This window comes from Pimephales promelas, chromosome 2 (genome assembly GCF_988280905.1).
Source record: "Pimephales promelas chromosome 2, fPimPro1.hap1.1, whole genome shotgun sequence".
Lineage (NCBI taxonomy): Eukaryota > Metazoa > Chordata > Actinopteri > Cypriniformes > Leuciscidae > Pimephales > Pimephales promelas.
Window position 1 is genome coordinate 35601843 of NC_142770.1, and position 14802 is coordinate 35616644.

General features: G+C 37.7%; 1 protein-coding gene across 7 annotated transcripts in view; it reads left to right on the forward strand.

Annotated features, from left to right (window-relative positions):
- Positions 1-14802, forward strand: part of LOC148997267 (NACHT, LRR and PYD domains-containing protein 3-like) — a 133946-nt gene that overhangs the window by 5780 nt on the left and 113364 nt on the right. For all 7 annotated transcript variants that reach the window (XM_089118817.1, XM_089118815.1, XM_089118824.1 and 4 more), the window contains exons 3-4: positions 5566-5679; positions 7594-7719. In XM_089118817.1, coding sequence (XP_088974943.1) covers positions 5566-5679; positions 7594-7719 — 240 coding nt within the window. The remainder of the gene's footprint in view (positions 1-5565; positions 5680-7593; positions 7720-14802) is intronic.

The following is a 14802-nucleotide window of genomic DNA, read 5'->3' on the forward strand; positions in this document are numbered from 1 at the left end:
GTACCACAAAAAAAAAAAAAAAAAAAAAAAAAAGATTATTCCACCTCAGCCTCCTGCCTTTGGTCTGGGTCAAGCCAATCACATCCACATCACAGGCTATATTAGCCCTAGCCCGGCAGCAGAGGTAAAATCCTTTTGCCTGACTCACCCCTGTTTTCCTGTTTTTCTCCCTGAAATTTCTGATGATGGAGGCGAAGGTGAAGTGACTCAAATTAGGCTGTACTCATTGTCCAGCCTCCCTCATAGTCATGCCATGGACAAGGACATGATCACCTCAAGTGGCTCTAATTTCATCTGAGACTGCTTTTCTCCTCCTGCTTCACCACCATCTCTTCTACCTCATCCTTCACCACGTCCCCCTCTTCCTCCTCCTCTCCCTCCTTCACCATGTCCTCTTCCTCCTCCTTCACCACGTCCTCCTCTTCCTCTTCTTCCTCCTCCTTCACCATATCCTCTTCCTCCTCCTTCACCACATCCTCCTCTTCCTCTTCACCATATCCTCTTCCTCCTCCTTCACCATGTCCTCTTCCTCCTCCTTCACCACGTCCTCCTCTTCCTCTTCTTCCTCCTCCTTCACCACATCCTCCTCTTCCTCGTCTTCCTCCTCCTTCACCATATCCTCTTCCTCCTCCTTCACCACGTCCTCCTCTTCCTCCTCCTTCACCATATCCTCTTCCGCTCCCTCCACGTCCTCTTCCTTCATTTCTTTGTGGATCCATTGTTCCAAAACTCAGATGAACTGACTCTGGCACTTTTAGGCATCTTGAAAGTTCTGATTGATGTGTGTTAAATTGTGACTCTCAGTGTTTTCATCTGGGTAATTGTGTGCTAAGTGAGCTGAAACTATGCTGACTTGAGTGAACAATATTGAATGCTAGTGCTTTCTAAATGACCACATGGTCTAGGCAATGAGAAATTAAGAGATTTGTGTGTAGAGTTTTGCAGTGATTGTTCAACAATTCTGATTCATGTGTCAAAACAGGGAATAGTGTTTATAGTTTAGGGAAATGGGTGTGCTTTTTGATAAATGGCATTATGGTTTTGAAATTTTAGTTCAAAAGCCTGGTTATAGTGTTTAAGCAATTGAGAAAAACTGTAATATAGCATTCAAAAATGAGGTATGCAACACAACAAACAGTCCCCACGGCTCTCCACCGCGTTACAGCACACTCGGGAAAACCCCACCGCCGGCCGCTCACCCCGCCGACTTCCAGCTGCTTCACCAAGGTAACCGGACGCACGGTGTGAAGTGGATTGAAGACCAAGCACCTGGCGGATCACGTCCCGCCGTTGTCCGCACCATAAACTCACACAGCAGCTCACGCAGTAGTTCACACAGTTGTCCACGTAGCCGTTCACACAGTAGTTCATGCAGTAATTCACGCAGTAGTTCACACCGGAGGGATGCGGGCCACCAAGGAAATGAGTGAGAGCGAGTGTGAGAGCGCTTCACTGGCTCCCTTTATTCGTCTCCCTAATTTCCGCGGATCAGTTCCAGCTGCGGGATTTCCCATGACGTCAGGCTCTGGACACGGGTATTCCCCTGCAGGCGAAAAAGAACACACCCACAACCACCCCAACACACACACAGACCTTACGGGTCGTAACAAAAGGCTATTGGCAGGTTCCACTCAGCCAGAGAGCCCGTGAGATCTCTGCTTTTGTGACGCCGGATAACTTCTGCCATTATAATGTTATGGCATTTGGAATGCGAAATGCACCTGCCACTTTCCAGCGTCTGGTGAATAAGGTGTTGGAAGGAGTTGCAGGATGTGAGGCTTACCTTAATGATTTGGTTATCTATAGTGCTACCTGGTCTCAGCATTTGGCCCAGCTTGGGGAGGTGTTCAAACGGTTAAAGGCTGCAAATTTGACATTAAACCTCTCCAAGTGTGAGTTTGGGCAGGCCACAGTAACTTATTTAGGCAAAGTTATTGGCCATGGTCATGTATCTCCAGTTGGAGCAAAAGTAGAGGCAATTGTGAACTTTGCTGTACCTTCATCTCGGCGGGAACTAAAACGTTTTCTGGGTATGGCAGGATACTACAGGAGTTTTTGCAAAAATTTTGCCACTGTTGCTACACCTTTAACTAACCTGCTGAGTCCCAAGGTTCCTTTTGTTTGGAATGAGTTATGTCAGATGGCCTTTGACAATCTGAAGGCATTGTTGATCAGTTCTCCTATTCTTGCCGCCCCTGTTTTTGATAGACCTTTCAAGCTAGCTGTGGATGCTAGTGATTTTGGTGTGGGTGCGGTTCTTCTCCAAGATGATTCAGTGGGAGTTGAGCATCCTGTGTGCTATTTTTCAAGGAAATTTGATATTCATCAGAAGCACTATTCTACAATAGAAAAGGAAGCTTTGGCCCTTATTCTTGCTCTGAAACATTTTGATGTGTATGTTTCATCCAGTGTGTCACTAATCATGTACACTGATCATAATCCCCTAGTGTTCCTGCACAGTATGAGAAACACTAACCAACGTTTAATGCGATGAAACCTGTTTTTGCAGGGATATGATCTTGCAGTCCGCCATATTCGTGGGAAGGATAATGTTTTGGCGGATGCTCTGTCAAGGTCGTAGGTGTTTTCTCCATGTATTTATTGACTTCACTATAGGTTATCCTGTAGCAATGTTTTAAGGGTGGAAGTGTTATGTGTGAGTGTTATAATCTGGATGTCACTGCATTTTCCCTAGTAGATCACCTGCAATCAACTGGCTAATTGGTGTCACCTGACGGGAGCTACTTAAATCTAGGACGCATGCTCTTGCTGGAAGATCCTCTTGCTGCTGCAGTGTTTTGTTCCTACAGTCCTTTTTTCTTTCTTTTAATATTAAAATAAACTTTATTTTTGATTGGCAGATTTCTGTCTTTGTGTCCTTTATGTTGCATCCCTAGAGCCAGGGTTGTAACAAGGCTAATCCATGATCAGCAGAGACTAATAAGAATAAACTGCAACCTCTTGTGTACTGTGTTTGTTTTAATCTAGAGCTCCAAAGAAATTAAAATATTTGCTATTTTATAATATTAAAATAAAATACAACAGGTGTCTGAAGATAAGGATCCCAGTCATTTAAAGGTGATATGTCTGAACAAAGTAACATTATTGTCTGATGGAGACAGCTGATCTCTGGTATTATCACTCCATCCTCTGTGTCAGCATCAGAATTTCGTTTATGGAAAAGTTGCTCAAATCCCTGGAAAATGAGAAAGGAAATGTATTATAATCTAACAATACAAACTGCTTTGAACTCCCACATGCAGTAACCATTTACTAACCAGTAACCATGACTCACACACCATTTATCATCTGTAATACTATTGTGCAACCAGTAGATGGCTCTATAGCCCAATAAACATTTATCCATGGCTGTGTAGCGTCTACTCCCTAGTTGCTGGATTTTTTCAGTCATAATTACTTGCATGTATTAGGTTTTGCATTTGGATATATATATATTATATTATATTTTATATATTAAAAATGCAACATTTTTCTCCAAAAGGTTTTTTTTTATTTTTATTTTTATACATAATTATTACTCAAATATGGATACAGAAAAAGCATTTTGTTGCCTTTTGCAGAATAAATATTGTGCCCAGGGTTATACTTCAAAACAAATGAGTGTTTACATATTATGAATAGAGATGTGGAAAATGGTCAAGTACTCTCTCTCTTCTTTTAAAAACTCTGCATCACAAATTAATCAGCAATTGGCTTTACATTGCCAAAGTTGAACCGGGCAGTGATTGACAGGGCTCTGGTCCAATGGCATCGGTCATTGTCTGATACAGTATATTTTGTACTGTAGGCTACAGTACAGATACTGTACAGTACTCTAGCACAATGTTGTTTGGGGTGGCAGGGGGGAAATATGATCTAATTGAAGCAAATATGATCTAATCGAAGACTGTAACCGTATGTAACGTTAGATAAACAAGACATGTAATGATTGGGCTAACTTACTAATTAAGTCAAGACAACACTGCTGTATAATGTTATGGGCTCTCACTGAGCTCTTATATGCCTCTCCACCTGAAAAAGCAAGAACTGTATTATAATTAGTATTAGTTTAGTATTAATTAATAAAACATAAAAATAAAATAAACAATCAGACTTACCACGAGTAGCCTATGCTATCCAGTATTCTGATATCGACGATGACAAATTATATCATTTGTCTGTACTATTCCTTCTATAAGAAATCATCTCAACAATATAGAGTAGCAGTAAATAAATATAGATATAAACGTAATATCACCTAAATGAAATAGAAAGCTGCGCTTACAGATGCTTACATCCACACGTGTAAACACAACACTCACTGACGTCTTCACTTCCAGGTCAAGAAGCTGTCAATCAAAAACTCAGTAGCCAATGAGAATACTATAAATGAAAACTCTGGAAGCGCATTTGTAAGTGTAGATCAGTAAACGAAATATGAGGAATAGTTAGCAAAACATGTAATGTATTAAAAACAAAGACAAAAAAATTGTGTGCGCTTCATTCTTTTTCAGTTTCAAAGATATTTTATTCAGTTTCAATTTATATTTTCATTAGTTTCTTGAAAAGTTACGTTCATTTTTATTGGCTCAAAATTAATTCATTAGTCTTCTCGAATGTGTTACATTTCAGCACTTCAGCATGATGGTTCGTATTTGTAGAAGTCTCTCCAAATTGTTCCTCAAACCACTTATCCATCGTCATGCCACCTAGTAAATCGAAATTTACTTATTTTAGCCTTTTTAAATTATGTCTGTGAGTGGACGTAAGTGTAAAAGTACAGAGCTACTGGAGGCCAAACTTAAAACAAAGAAAGCACTGGAGTGACATTCTTGCTGCAACAGAAAACACCGCTGACAGCGCTGAGCCCCAACTAAAGAGGAGGTTAAATATCACCACAGTGGAGCGGATTGAAATGAGTCAAATATTTAATACATTAAACGGAGATGTTCAAATAAATTTAAATAAACAACAATAAATAAAGTATCTCTTGTTAGGCAGCATTTTAGCAACTAAATTAATAACTACGTAGATTAAAGACCTAACTGTTATCTATCAAAATTTGTGCCCTTGTGTTTTTATTTTTATTTTATTTGTTAGTTTGCTGAGAGATAAGCTATGCCTATTTGTGTGAGGACATTTCACAAATTTTGTGTTCTATAAAAAGAATGAGCAATGTTTGAGAATGGTTTGTTGTTTTTATTTGAGCTTTCCTGCATATTACACATTGGAACGTTGTTGTTCACAGTCAGGGACTATATTTTTCTAGCGGAAGGAATGTTTTTATTACATGAAAGTTGCACTAATACATTGTTTTTTACTTTAATATTGTGTGGCAACCGTTTTATAAAAGCAATAAGGTACTCGAGGCAAGTGCTGTATGGTGAATAAGTAACGGCTGAAGGGGTTACTCCGCTTCGCGTCGGGCCTAACAACGCCCTTCAGCCGTTACTTATTCACCATACAGCACTTTCCTCAAATACCTTATTGCTTACAGATGAGTGTGTTTATAATGAATGAACTCCATAATCTATGGGTTTAAACTGAATCTGTTCTCTGTTCCAGTTCAGTCCAGCAGAAGAGCTCAAACCCAGAGTCCAGCTGTGTGTCTGTGAAGAGTAACTGGTCTATGGATAAGCCAATAACGTTTAAGAGTGGAGACAAACGGCCTAATCTCAGGTATATCATTTCTATAAAAGATGTGCTTATAGTGACACTTCTGAATTAGACTCATAATTGATCTCAGTCAGTCTAACACTAGCAATGACATCAAGTAAATGTAAGCTGAGGTTTTCTCCACCTTTATATAATGGAGTCGGTGTAAAATTGAGCAGATGTTAGTAAGCGCTGGTTCAGATTTGTTGAGAGCTTCACAGTGTCTGGTCAGAACAGTGATGTTTCACAGCAAGATACCGTTACTAGACTACAGTAAGCTGGTTTATCTTTAAAGCTCAGCAACACATTGGTCTCTTTAGTCGCTGAGTCTTCGTCCTCCATTGGGCCGTTCACAAGAGTCATGTGATCGCGGTTGATGTTAAGTTCATCTATAATTACATAGTTGGTTTTAATGTGTTTGTTTTAAATTCATAATTTCTCATTTTACAGTTTTATTTCCGTTACTTTGATTGATATTTAATCATGCTTAACACTTGCAAACCAGTAAGTTAATTCCTCAAAATAAATATAATCAAAGATTGACAGTGCAAAACACACTGAGTTACAGACACTAAAGCAAAAGTGTTACAACACTCCCTGGTGTTTCCTAAAGGTGCACAACATTTATAATGCTGGGCGGACACCAAAAGACTTTGAAAAGATTTAGAAAAGACTTTATAAGATTATCAGCTCACATCTAAAGACTTTGGGTTCAGAGTTTTTAGTCTCAGACTAAAGATTTTACAAACACTGAATCTTGACACTATTTATAAGACTACAACTAGATTATTTTAGCTTCCCACCAAATTCCTCCCATCATTCCGCGGTTGCGTGAATGTGAAAGCAACACGGATTAGGGCGCGCACTTCTTCAGGAAGTAAAGTATCCTGCGCATGTGTTCTTATTGTGATTAATTCAGTTAAATAAAACACTTGTAAGGGATGATAGTGTTGATGATTTACCTTGGATAAGAGCGAGAGTGCGCCTGAAGTGTATTTCATGCATTGGAATCAGAGCAACACATTTGGAAATCCCTGTCTCCTCAGAAGAGTCCGTTTGCAAGCAACAGAAGTACACCTTATGTGTAATAGCAGCAAATTAATAGAAAAAAAAAAATATATATATATATATATATATAGGCTATAGGCCCTATACCGTATTTTCCACACTATAAGGCGCACTTAAAAGCCTTTAATTTTCTCAAAAAACGCCTTATATCAAGCGCCTTGGATAAATTGGTTAACGCTCAGCGTTATTAAATTCGCCCGTGAACTCGCGCTCGTGTCCATCTTATGCCTGCTTTGTCACACGGCCAGTTCAACCTCGTATGAGCGCAGAATGTCCATCAAGCGCTCCCCGTTCACAGTAACCGAGTCGTCTCATTCAAAACAGACAGCTGTTGCTGTCAGAGAGCCGCCGCACATTGAATGCTCATATGAGTCAGCATGCGAATGTAAGTTACGTGCCCGCCCGAGCGCGCTCACACTAATAAACGCCTCACCTCCGGCACCGGGCACTCGCTACATTCCCAGCACATCTAGTGGATGCATAACGTAAACCCAGTCAAACATGTGACTGTAATATCTTATGTGCTTTATAATCCAGTGTGCCGTATATATGAAAAATGTTCTAAAATAGGTCATTCGTTGAAGGTGCGCCTTAACCAGTTAACCTTCGGGCAACCGACGGCGCTCTGAAGCCGTATTTACCGCTGTGCGGTAAATAGCTACGGTTATATATAATTATGTTTTACATCACTAGGACTACGCTAGGACTTATGATAATATCAAACATGTTTGATATGAAAGACTACAGAAAGACTGGCAAAAATCGGGTCGTCGACTGCAGATTATCACCTCACATTTAAAGATTGAGATGATGGGAGTCGGTGTAAAATTGAGCAGATTTTTCTAACCACTTTGTTTTTATTTTACTTAGTTTTGAACCCAGTTCAGTCCAGCAGAAGAGCTCAAACCCAGAGTCCAGCTGTGTGTCTGTGAAGAGTGACCGCTCTATGGATCATCCAATACGGTTTAAGAGTGGAGACACACGGCCTGATCTCAGGTATATCATTTATATAAAAGTTATAGTAAAGCTTATAGTATTTGATTTTTATGAAATTGTTAAAGCAGCACTCTGTAGTTTTTTCAACCTTTATAATATTTTTCCCAAACCCTTGAGATGGTACATCGACTTACAATAGGTTGATTGACAGGTCTGCTAAAGCCTGACGGGGTCTGTATCGCTTTAACTGGCACTCTGTAACTTCGGGGAGCGGGTAGGAACCAGAGCACAAAAAGAACAAAAAATTTGACTGCTTTACGGCTTACGTCACTTCCCCCACTTCCTCAGATTACGACGCGAGAGCCCAACGAGTGTTTTTTCTTTTACCTCTGTATGTTGTCATGGCTGAAGCAGCGAGTAAAACCAAATGTGAAGTGCGTCAGAAACAGAGCGCGAGTGATCAGTTTACTGTTGGGAATGTGTTGTGTTGTTTCAGCCTTCGCCACATCTAATGTAGACTGCATTGCTTTCTTTTGAGGGCGCTTAACACACTCAAGCATCCCCGTAGAGCCGGGGCGGGCAGCTCACGCCAGCTCCAGACGTGAAAGTACACTGATTACTGAGTTTGGTAGGAGCTGCATTCTTGCAAGTAAATAATACATGATTAGACGGACAAAACAATCGTTCAGGATAACTTTCCTATGTCTGCAGGCTGATAGTCTTGTTTGTTACTTATTTTTCTGGTGAAAGTGTCTTGCCTCAGACTATAATGCAAATCGATTTTTCTAATTTGCGGATTCATCTATGATAGCTTGATATTATAATATTGACGACGTGGCTATTATCTACCAACAAACATTGAATTGAATTAGCATATCCATTATGTAAAACAGTAGCCAATGGGCTAGCGTTACTATAAAGACGCTGGCTTGTAAACGTGAGCTACGCGATCTTTTGACATTTGAAAAAAAATAAAGCCCAAAGCCCATAAGACATGCACAGGGTTCTCAAGTCTCACGCATTGGCCGTGAGACACACGCATTTCGACCGGTTCACATGCTCACACGCCACACTGTGTATTTCTCACGCTGAAAAGGCAATGCCAACCAAGTTGTCCTGGCTGAAAGCTTTCTAAAGTTGTATACGAGGCGCAGGCAAACAAAGTGAAGTTTCCTGTTGCCAGCGTGTATCTCCGCCAGATTGCGTTCGTTACTAGGCAACATATATGCGCGCTGCGTGCACCACTGATCTATACATGACATGTCATTCAGTAGCGCGAACACACGGAAATGGACGGAACATCCTCGGCCACCATACGTTCGTTACTAGGTAACCAACAACATCGCGCGAACACGTGTCGTGATGGAGAAGAAGGTAAGTTGGAAGAAGCTCGTCTAACATTGTTGGGCTAGAACATTTAATATGTAGCCCATCGTACATTATTATTGATGCAGTCAAAAACTCTACAACTACTTTGCAACCAGGCTCAGTTTGGCTATCTTACGTTATCTGAAACTAAGAGAAATGTTTGTGGGTATGGAAAGGAATGAAGATTTACTGATTTTATTTTAAATTATATTATACTGTAATATTAATAGTCTTTAGTTACATTAAGGATGTATTACAGCAGATTGCTCTGGGTAATATTTAATCATTGTCATAATGTTGCATTTGTATTTTTCAAAGATGTCAGGAAAAAAGCAGAAAGATATTTTGTCATTTTGGGCACCAAAGGGTAAGCCCCCTAAAAAGGTTGCCAGATTAGAGGAGGAGACAGTGGAAGAGGTGGTGCACTCTAATCTGTCCATTTGTTCTCAATGTCCCACCACACAATAAATCATTCGTCTAGATAGAAGACGCATTCAAAAATCAAAATGCAATTTTTAAAGATTTGTTTGAAACTGTTTGGAGCAATTTGTTATATTTTTGGTTAGCTATATTTGTAATACTGCATTAAAGAGTATTTGATGTGATGAATTGCTCTGTCATTTATCAGATTTACTAATTGTTATAATTTTAATTTGTTCTGGTTAATTATGAACAATGGGTAAAATTGGGGGCGGGGGTGGGTGGGGCGGGGCTTCATTATGGCTCCTCCCCTAACTGCGTGTGATCTCACTCCAAGCTTTTGCTCAAACTTGAGAACCCTGGACATGCAGAAATAGATGCCACTGTACCTGTGATGAAGACATTTCACACGCAACACTGGAGTCTGCCCAAGATCTGACAACTCCTTCCTTCTGCAGAGTTCGGGATTGCTTGTCAACAAACGCACGCTTGTATTCCCGGTAACACTTTAGAATACGGTTCCTTCGTTAATGAATAACTACACAAGAAGTAATGAGTAACACAATATTAACAATCTAGTAACTAATGTTAACTAACAAGAAACTCTGATTAACGAACTAGTAAGTAATAGCGCACAGACGAAAGTGGTAGTTCACTATTAAGTAATCAATAACTACTATTTTTTTAATACTTCCCAGAGAACTACTGAAAAAGTTTATTAACAATCTAGTAATACTATTAACTAAAATAAACTCTTATTAAAGAATTAGTAAGTAATAGCTCACAGATGAAAGTGTTACTAGATACTTCTGTGGGAATTACTAATTATTTGGATTCGTATTATAAAGTGAAGATCATTGGAACTAACTAGTAATTACTCAAGTGTTACTAAAGACTTTTTTTAAAAGTATACTAAAGTTCACCAAAAATCTCAAACGTTTGCACAAATCATGACTAGATCATGTAGTAACACTTGAGTAATTACTAGTTAGTTCCAATGATCTTCACTTTATAATACGGATCCAAAAAATTAGTAATTCCCACAAAAATATCTAGTAACACTTTCATCTATGAGCTATTACTTACTAATTATTTGGATCCGTATTATAAAGTGAAGATCATTGGAACTAACTAGTAATTACTCAAGTGTTACTATATGATTTAGTCATGATTTGTGCAAACGTTTGAGATTTTTGGTGAACTTTAGTATACTTTTAGAAAATGTCTTTAGTAACACTTGAGTAATTACTAGTTAGTTCCAATGATCTTCACTTTATAATACGAATCCAAATAATTAGTAATTCCCACAGAAGTATCTAGTAACACTTTCATCTGTGAGCTATTACTTACTAATTCGTTAATAAGAGTTTCTTTTAGTTAATAGTAGTTACACTCTAAAAAGAGATGTGTTAAAAAACAACACACATCATGTGTTGATGGTATTTTGACACAAGTTGTGTAGTTTTTAACACACAATGTGTGTTAAAATGTAACTGGATAGAATTTTAATGGGTGGAGGGAAGTTTGTGTTTAAGAACCTAATTAGAGGTAGTATATTTTATATGGTATCCCATAACAAGCTCTAAAATAAATGAAACAATACATTACAATAAATAAATAAAATCTTAATTCATAAAAAAACTTCAGATTAATGAGTGTTTTTGGCAGCCAATCACATCATGCCTCGGTTTCAATGTTTTTTTCAAATGCTGATTTCACTTGTTATTAATAACTAATTTATTATAACAAACAATTTATTTCTATCAGACGTCTACAGAAACACTTATTGAGAATTACCAGGTTTTGTGTTAACGATTCATTGAATGTTTGTTTTGATGTCACCAGAATCGTGATTAGTGGCAGCTTTATTTGGGCTCTTGACCCTTCACTCTTTATCATTCGTTTCTCTGTTTGCTGTTTCTGTGTATTTATATTGCACGTCTGAAACAGTTGAAATCATCTTGAGGAAAAAGATCATTAAATGATCAGTTTTCAACATGATGTTTTTTTAACATAGCAAGAGAAGTTTAATGTTTAAGAGATAACTTATATTTGATCACTTATATTTGATACAGATACTCAGTTTTTACATGATATTATGGTGTATGCTACCTTATGCTATAATTCTTAAAAAATATATGTTTAGAGAACGTTTAAAGCTGCAGCATAAACTAGTCAAATACAGACATCAAGAATCAGCATATGACTCTCAACAATGGTGGCAAAGCTTCATGTCTCTAGTATAAAGCTCATCCATAAGTACCAGCATGCATTGCGGCCTGAATTTTTCCGTTTGTCACCATTATTGAGATTCATACGCTGATTATTGATATCTGTGTTTGACTGGTTTCTGCCGTAGCTTTAAACTTTTTTTGTCATTCTGCACTTTTTGATTGCTGGATGTAGTTTCACAAAACTTTCAGAACTAACAATAAATCATTAAAATAAAGCACTCCATCCATATACTCAATAACTTGATCATAACTTGCTGATTATGACATCATCAAGAACCATCTGATCATATTTTCTATCACCATAACAGATATATTTGATTAAAATACAGTTACAGCAGGCAGAGAAACACTAAAACAAGAGTAAAGGATCAAGAGCCCAAATAAAGGAGCCATTAATCACGATTCTGGTGACTTGAAATAAAACTGAAATGAAACATCAAACCTCTGTTAATTCTCAATAAGAGCTTGTCTACGTAGATTAATGGTGTTTAAAACATCCAAATGTTCAAACAAACTCTATTAAACATCACTGGACTTCATAAACACAAGTTACCAATACGTGTCAGTGTTCATCCAAACACTTTTGTAAGCACACGGGAAGTAACTCTGGCAAATACTCTCCGACTACAGTCACATGTGACGCATATCTGACACAAGTTGTGTTACTATAACACATTAGTGTGTAAAAGGTTTCAACAACACACTGCTGCTGTCTAACACATTAGTTGTGTTAAACGTAACACAAAATGTGTAATCCTTATAAACACAGAGATGTGTAAAGAAACGACACAGGTTGTGTGTTAAATTTGACACAACATGTGTTGTCCTTGAGCAAACACACTACATGTGTTAAAATCTACAAAACGGGTTAAAATCTACACAACATGTGTTAAAATCTACACAAAATGTGTTGTCCCTGAACACACACACTACATGTGTTAAAATCTACACAGCATGTGTTAAAATCTACACAAAATGTGTTGTCCCTAAGCACACACACTATATGTGTTAAAATCTACACAGCACGTGTCATTTTTAACATCTCTTTTTACAGGTTGTGTTATTTACAAAATCATTTTATAAGAGTGCACCAGTGTAAATAAAACTTATTTACACACAATATTTTGTCAGTTGCTACATTTTAATCTAATTCAAAGTGCAAACTTAGTGAAATCACACTCCGTGTTAAGAACAATAACACACTGGTTGAGTTAAAAGTAACACAAAATGCCCAGCCAACACAGTCATGTGGGGCCCACATTGGTCTGACCTGGGCTATCTAACTGGGACCCAGACCGTTTTGTCCACGGTTTCCATGGTGGCCCCAGATGGGTTTGCCCAGATGAAATGAACACTGCTCAGTGTGCACACTACAGGCTGTTAAATGTAACACTGAATCAGTGTGGGAGTTAATGAAATAATTAATTGATTGAATACTGATTGAGCATTATTGATGAACACCTGATTTTAATATGCAGAATCACTGAAGACAAGAGAAACACAAGAACTAATTGCAGCCACAGCCTTAAATGAAATCAACTGAAGATACAGTACATTAAATCTCATAAGATCTGATTACACAACTCCACAAACAGCATTACCAGCTTCACTTATTACTAACCAGATTTACTTTATTTCTGGTAGACGTCTACAAAAGTTCTTATTTAAAATTAACTGAGGTTAAGATCTTGATTATTTCTTGAAAATAATAGTTTGGTTTGATGCCACCATTATAGTGATCAGTGTTTGCTTTAGTTGGGCTCTTGACTTTTTAACATTAGCTTCTCTCTACTCAGTTGGATCTGATTGTTATGTTGAGAACAGTAAAAGAAAATTCAATCAGATGCTATAAACTGATTGATGAGTAGAATATAATCAAGTAGTGGCTTAACTCATCAGGATGTTATTCCAAATATGTTATTCATTTTCTTTTATTGTTGTGATTCAACAGCAAGAGAACCAGCACATTTTTTTCAAATGATTTTTAAAACACCATTTACACATTTTGTGTAGGGCTGGGCGATATATTGAACGATATTGTTATGCGCATCTCATCAGTAAAGCCGGTTCCTTGATTAGTAGTAAATCACCTTCACCTGCTTTCAGATGGAAGATATGATGCAGATATGAGTGTTAAATTAACACTCAAGAGTGTTAAAGTTAATGAGATAATTAAGTGATTAATTTAGTGATGATTGAGCATTATTGAAGACATCTGATGATCACAAGCAGAATCTCTGAAGGAGAAAATCACAAATTGTAAGTTACCGTGATAGTGATCAGTGTTTGCTTTAGTTGGGCTCTTGACCCTTATACTTCCACTTTAAATTTTGTTTGTCTGCTGTTATTGATTTATAACAGTCAAATGAACATAGAAAAGTATGATCTGATAGTGTTAGTTATGTTGTGGCATAATCATGCTGTGATCTGAAAACTGAAACTTATTCAGATGATTTGGTTAAATTTGTTAGGAACAGCTCTGGGATAATGGAGAGTATGATTATCAATAATTTCTTATAATCCAAAACGTTTAATATAAATTGTTCTGATCAAATCACTTTCAACAGAATTTATTTAGAAACACAGACATCAATAATCAGCCTGTGAATCTCAACAGTGGTGGCAATAATAATCCTTGTTGCAGTCGCTGCTGCCAATCACAACTCATTAATGGCTCCCATCATGCATTGCGGTATGAATAAATTATGATCTGAATTGCCTATGTAATTGACTTTTCCTAATTGAATATTCTGCTCGTCACCGTTGTAGAGAAGCATTGACTGAATCTTGAGGTCTGTGTGTGCCTAAAAGAGAGATTTTTTTAAACAACTTTTAAGAAATCCATTATATTATATCTCAAACTCTGGATATTTATGCATAATCACAGTTATACTGTAACCAACAGCAGAGACCACAAACATAAAGTTAAAATGATGATTGTCATAATATAACCAAAACCATTAGATCATATGTTTTCTTTGTTCATCTAGCAATTATAACTCAGATAAAACAGCCAAACAAAATCTAAAGTTAATAATATAAGTGTCAAGAGCCCAACTAAAGCGAACACTGATCACCATAACGGTGGCTTACAATTTGTGATTTTCTCCTTCAGTGATTC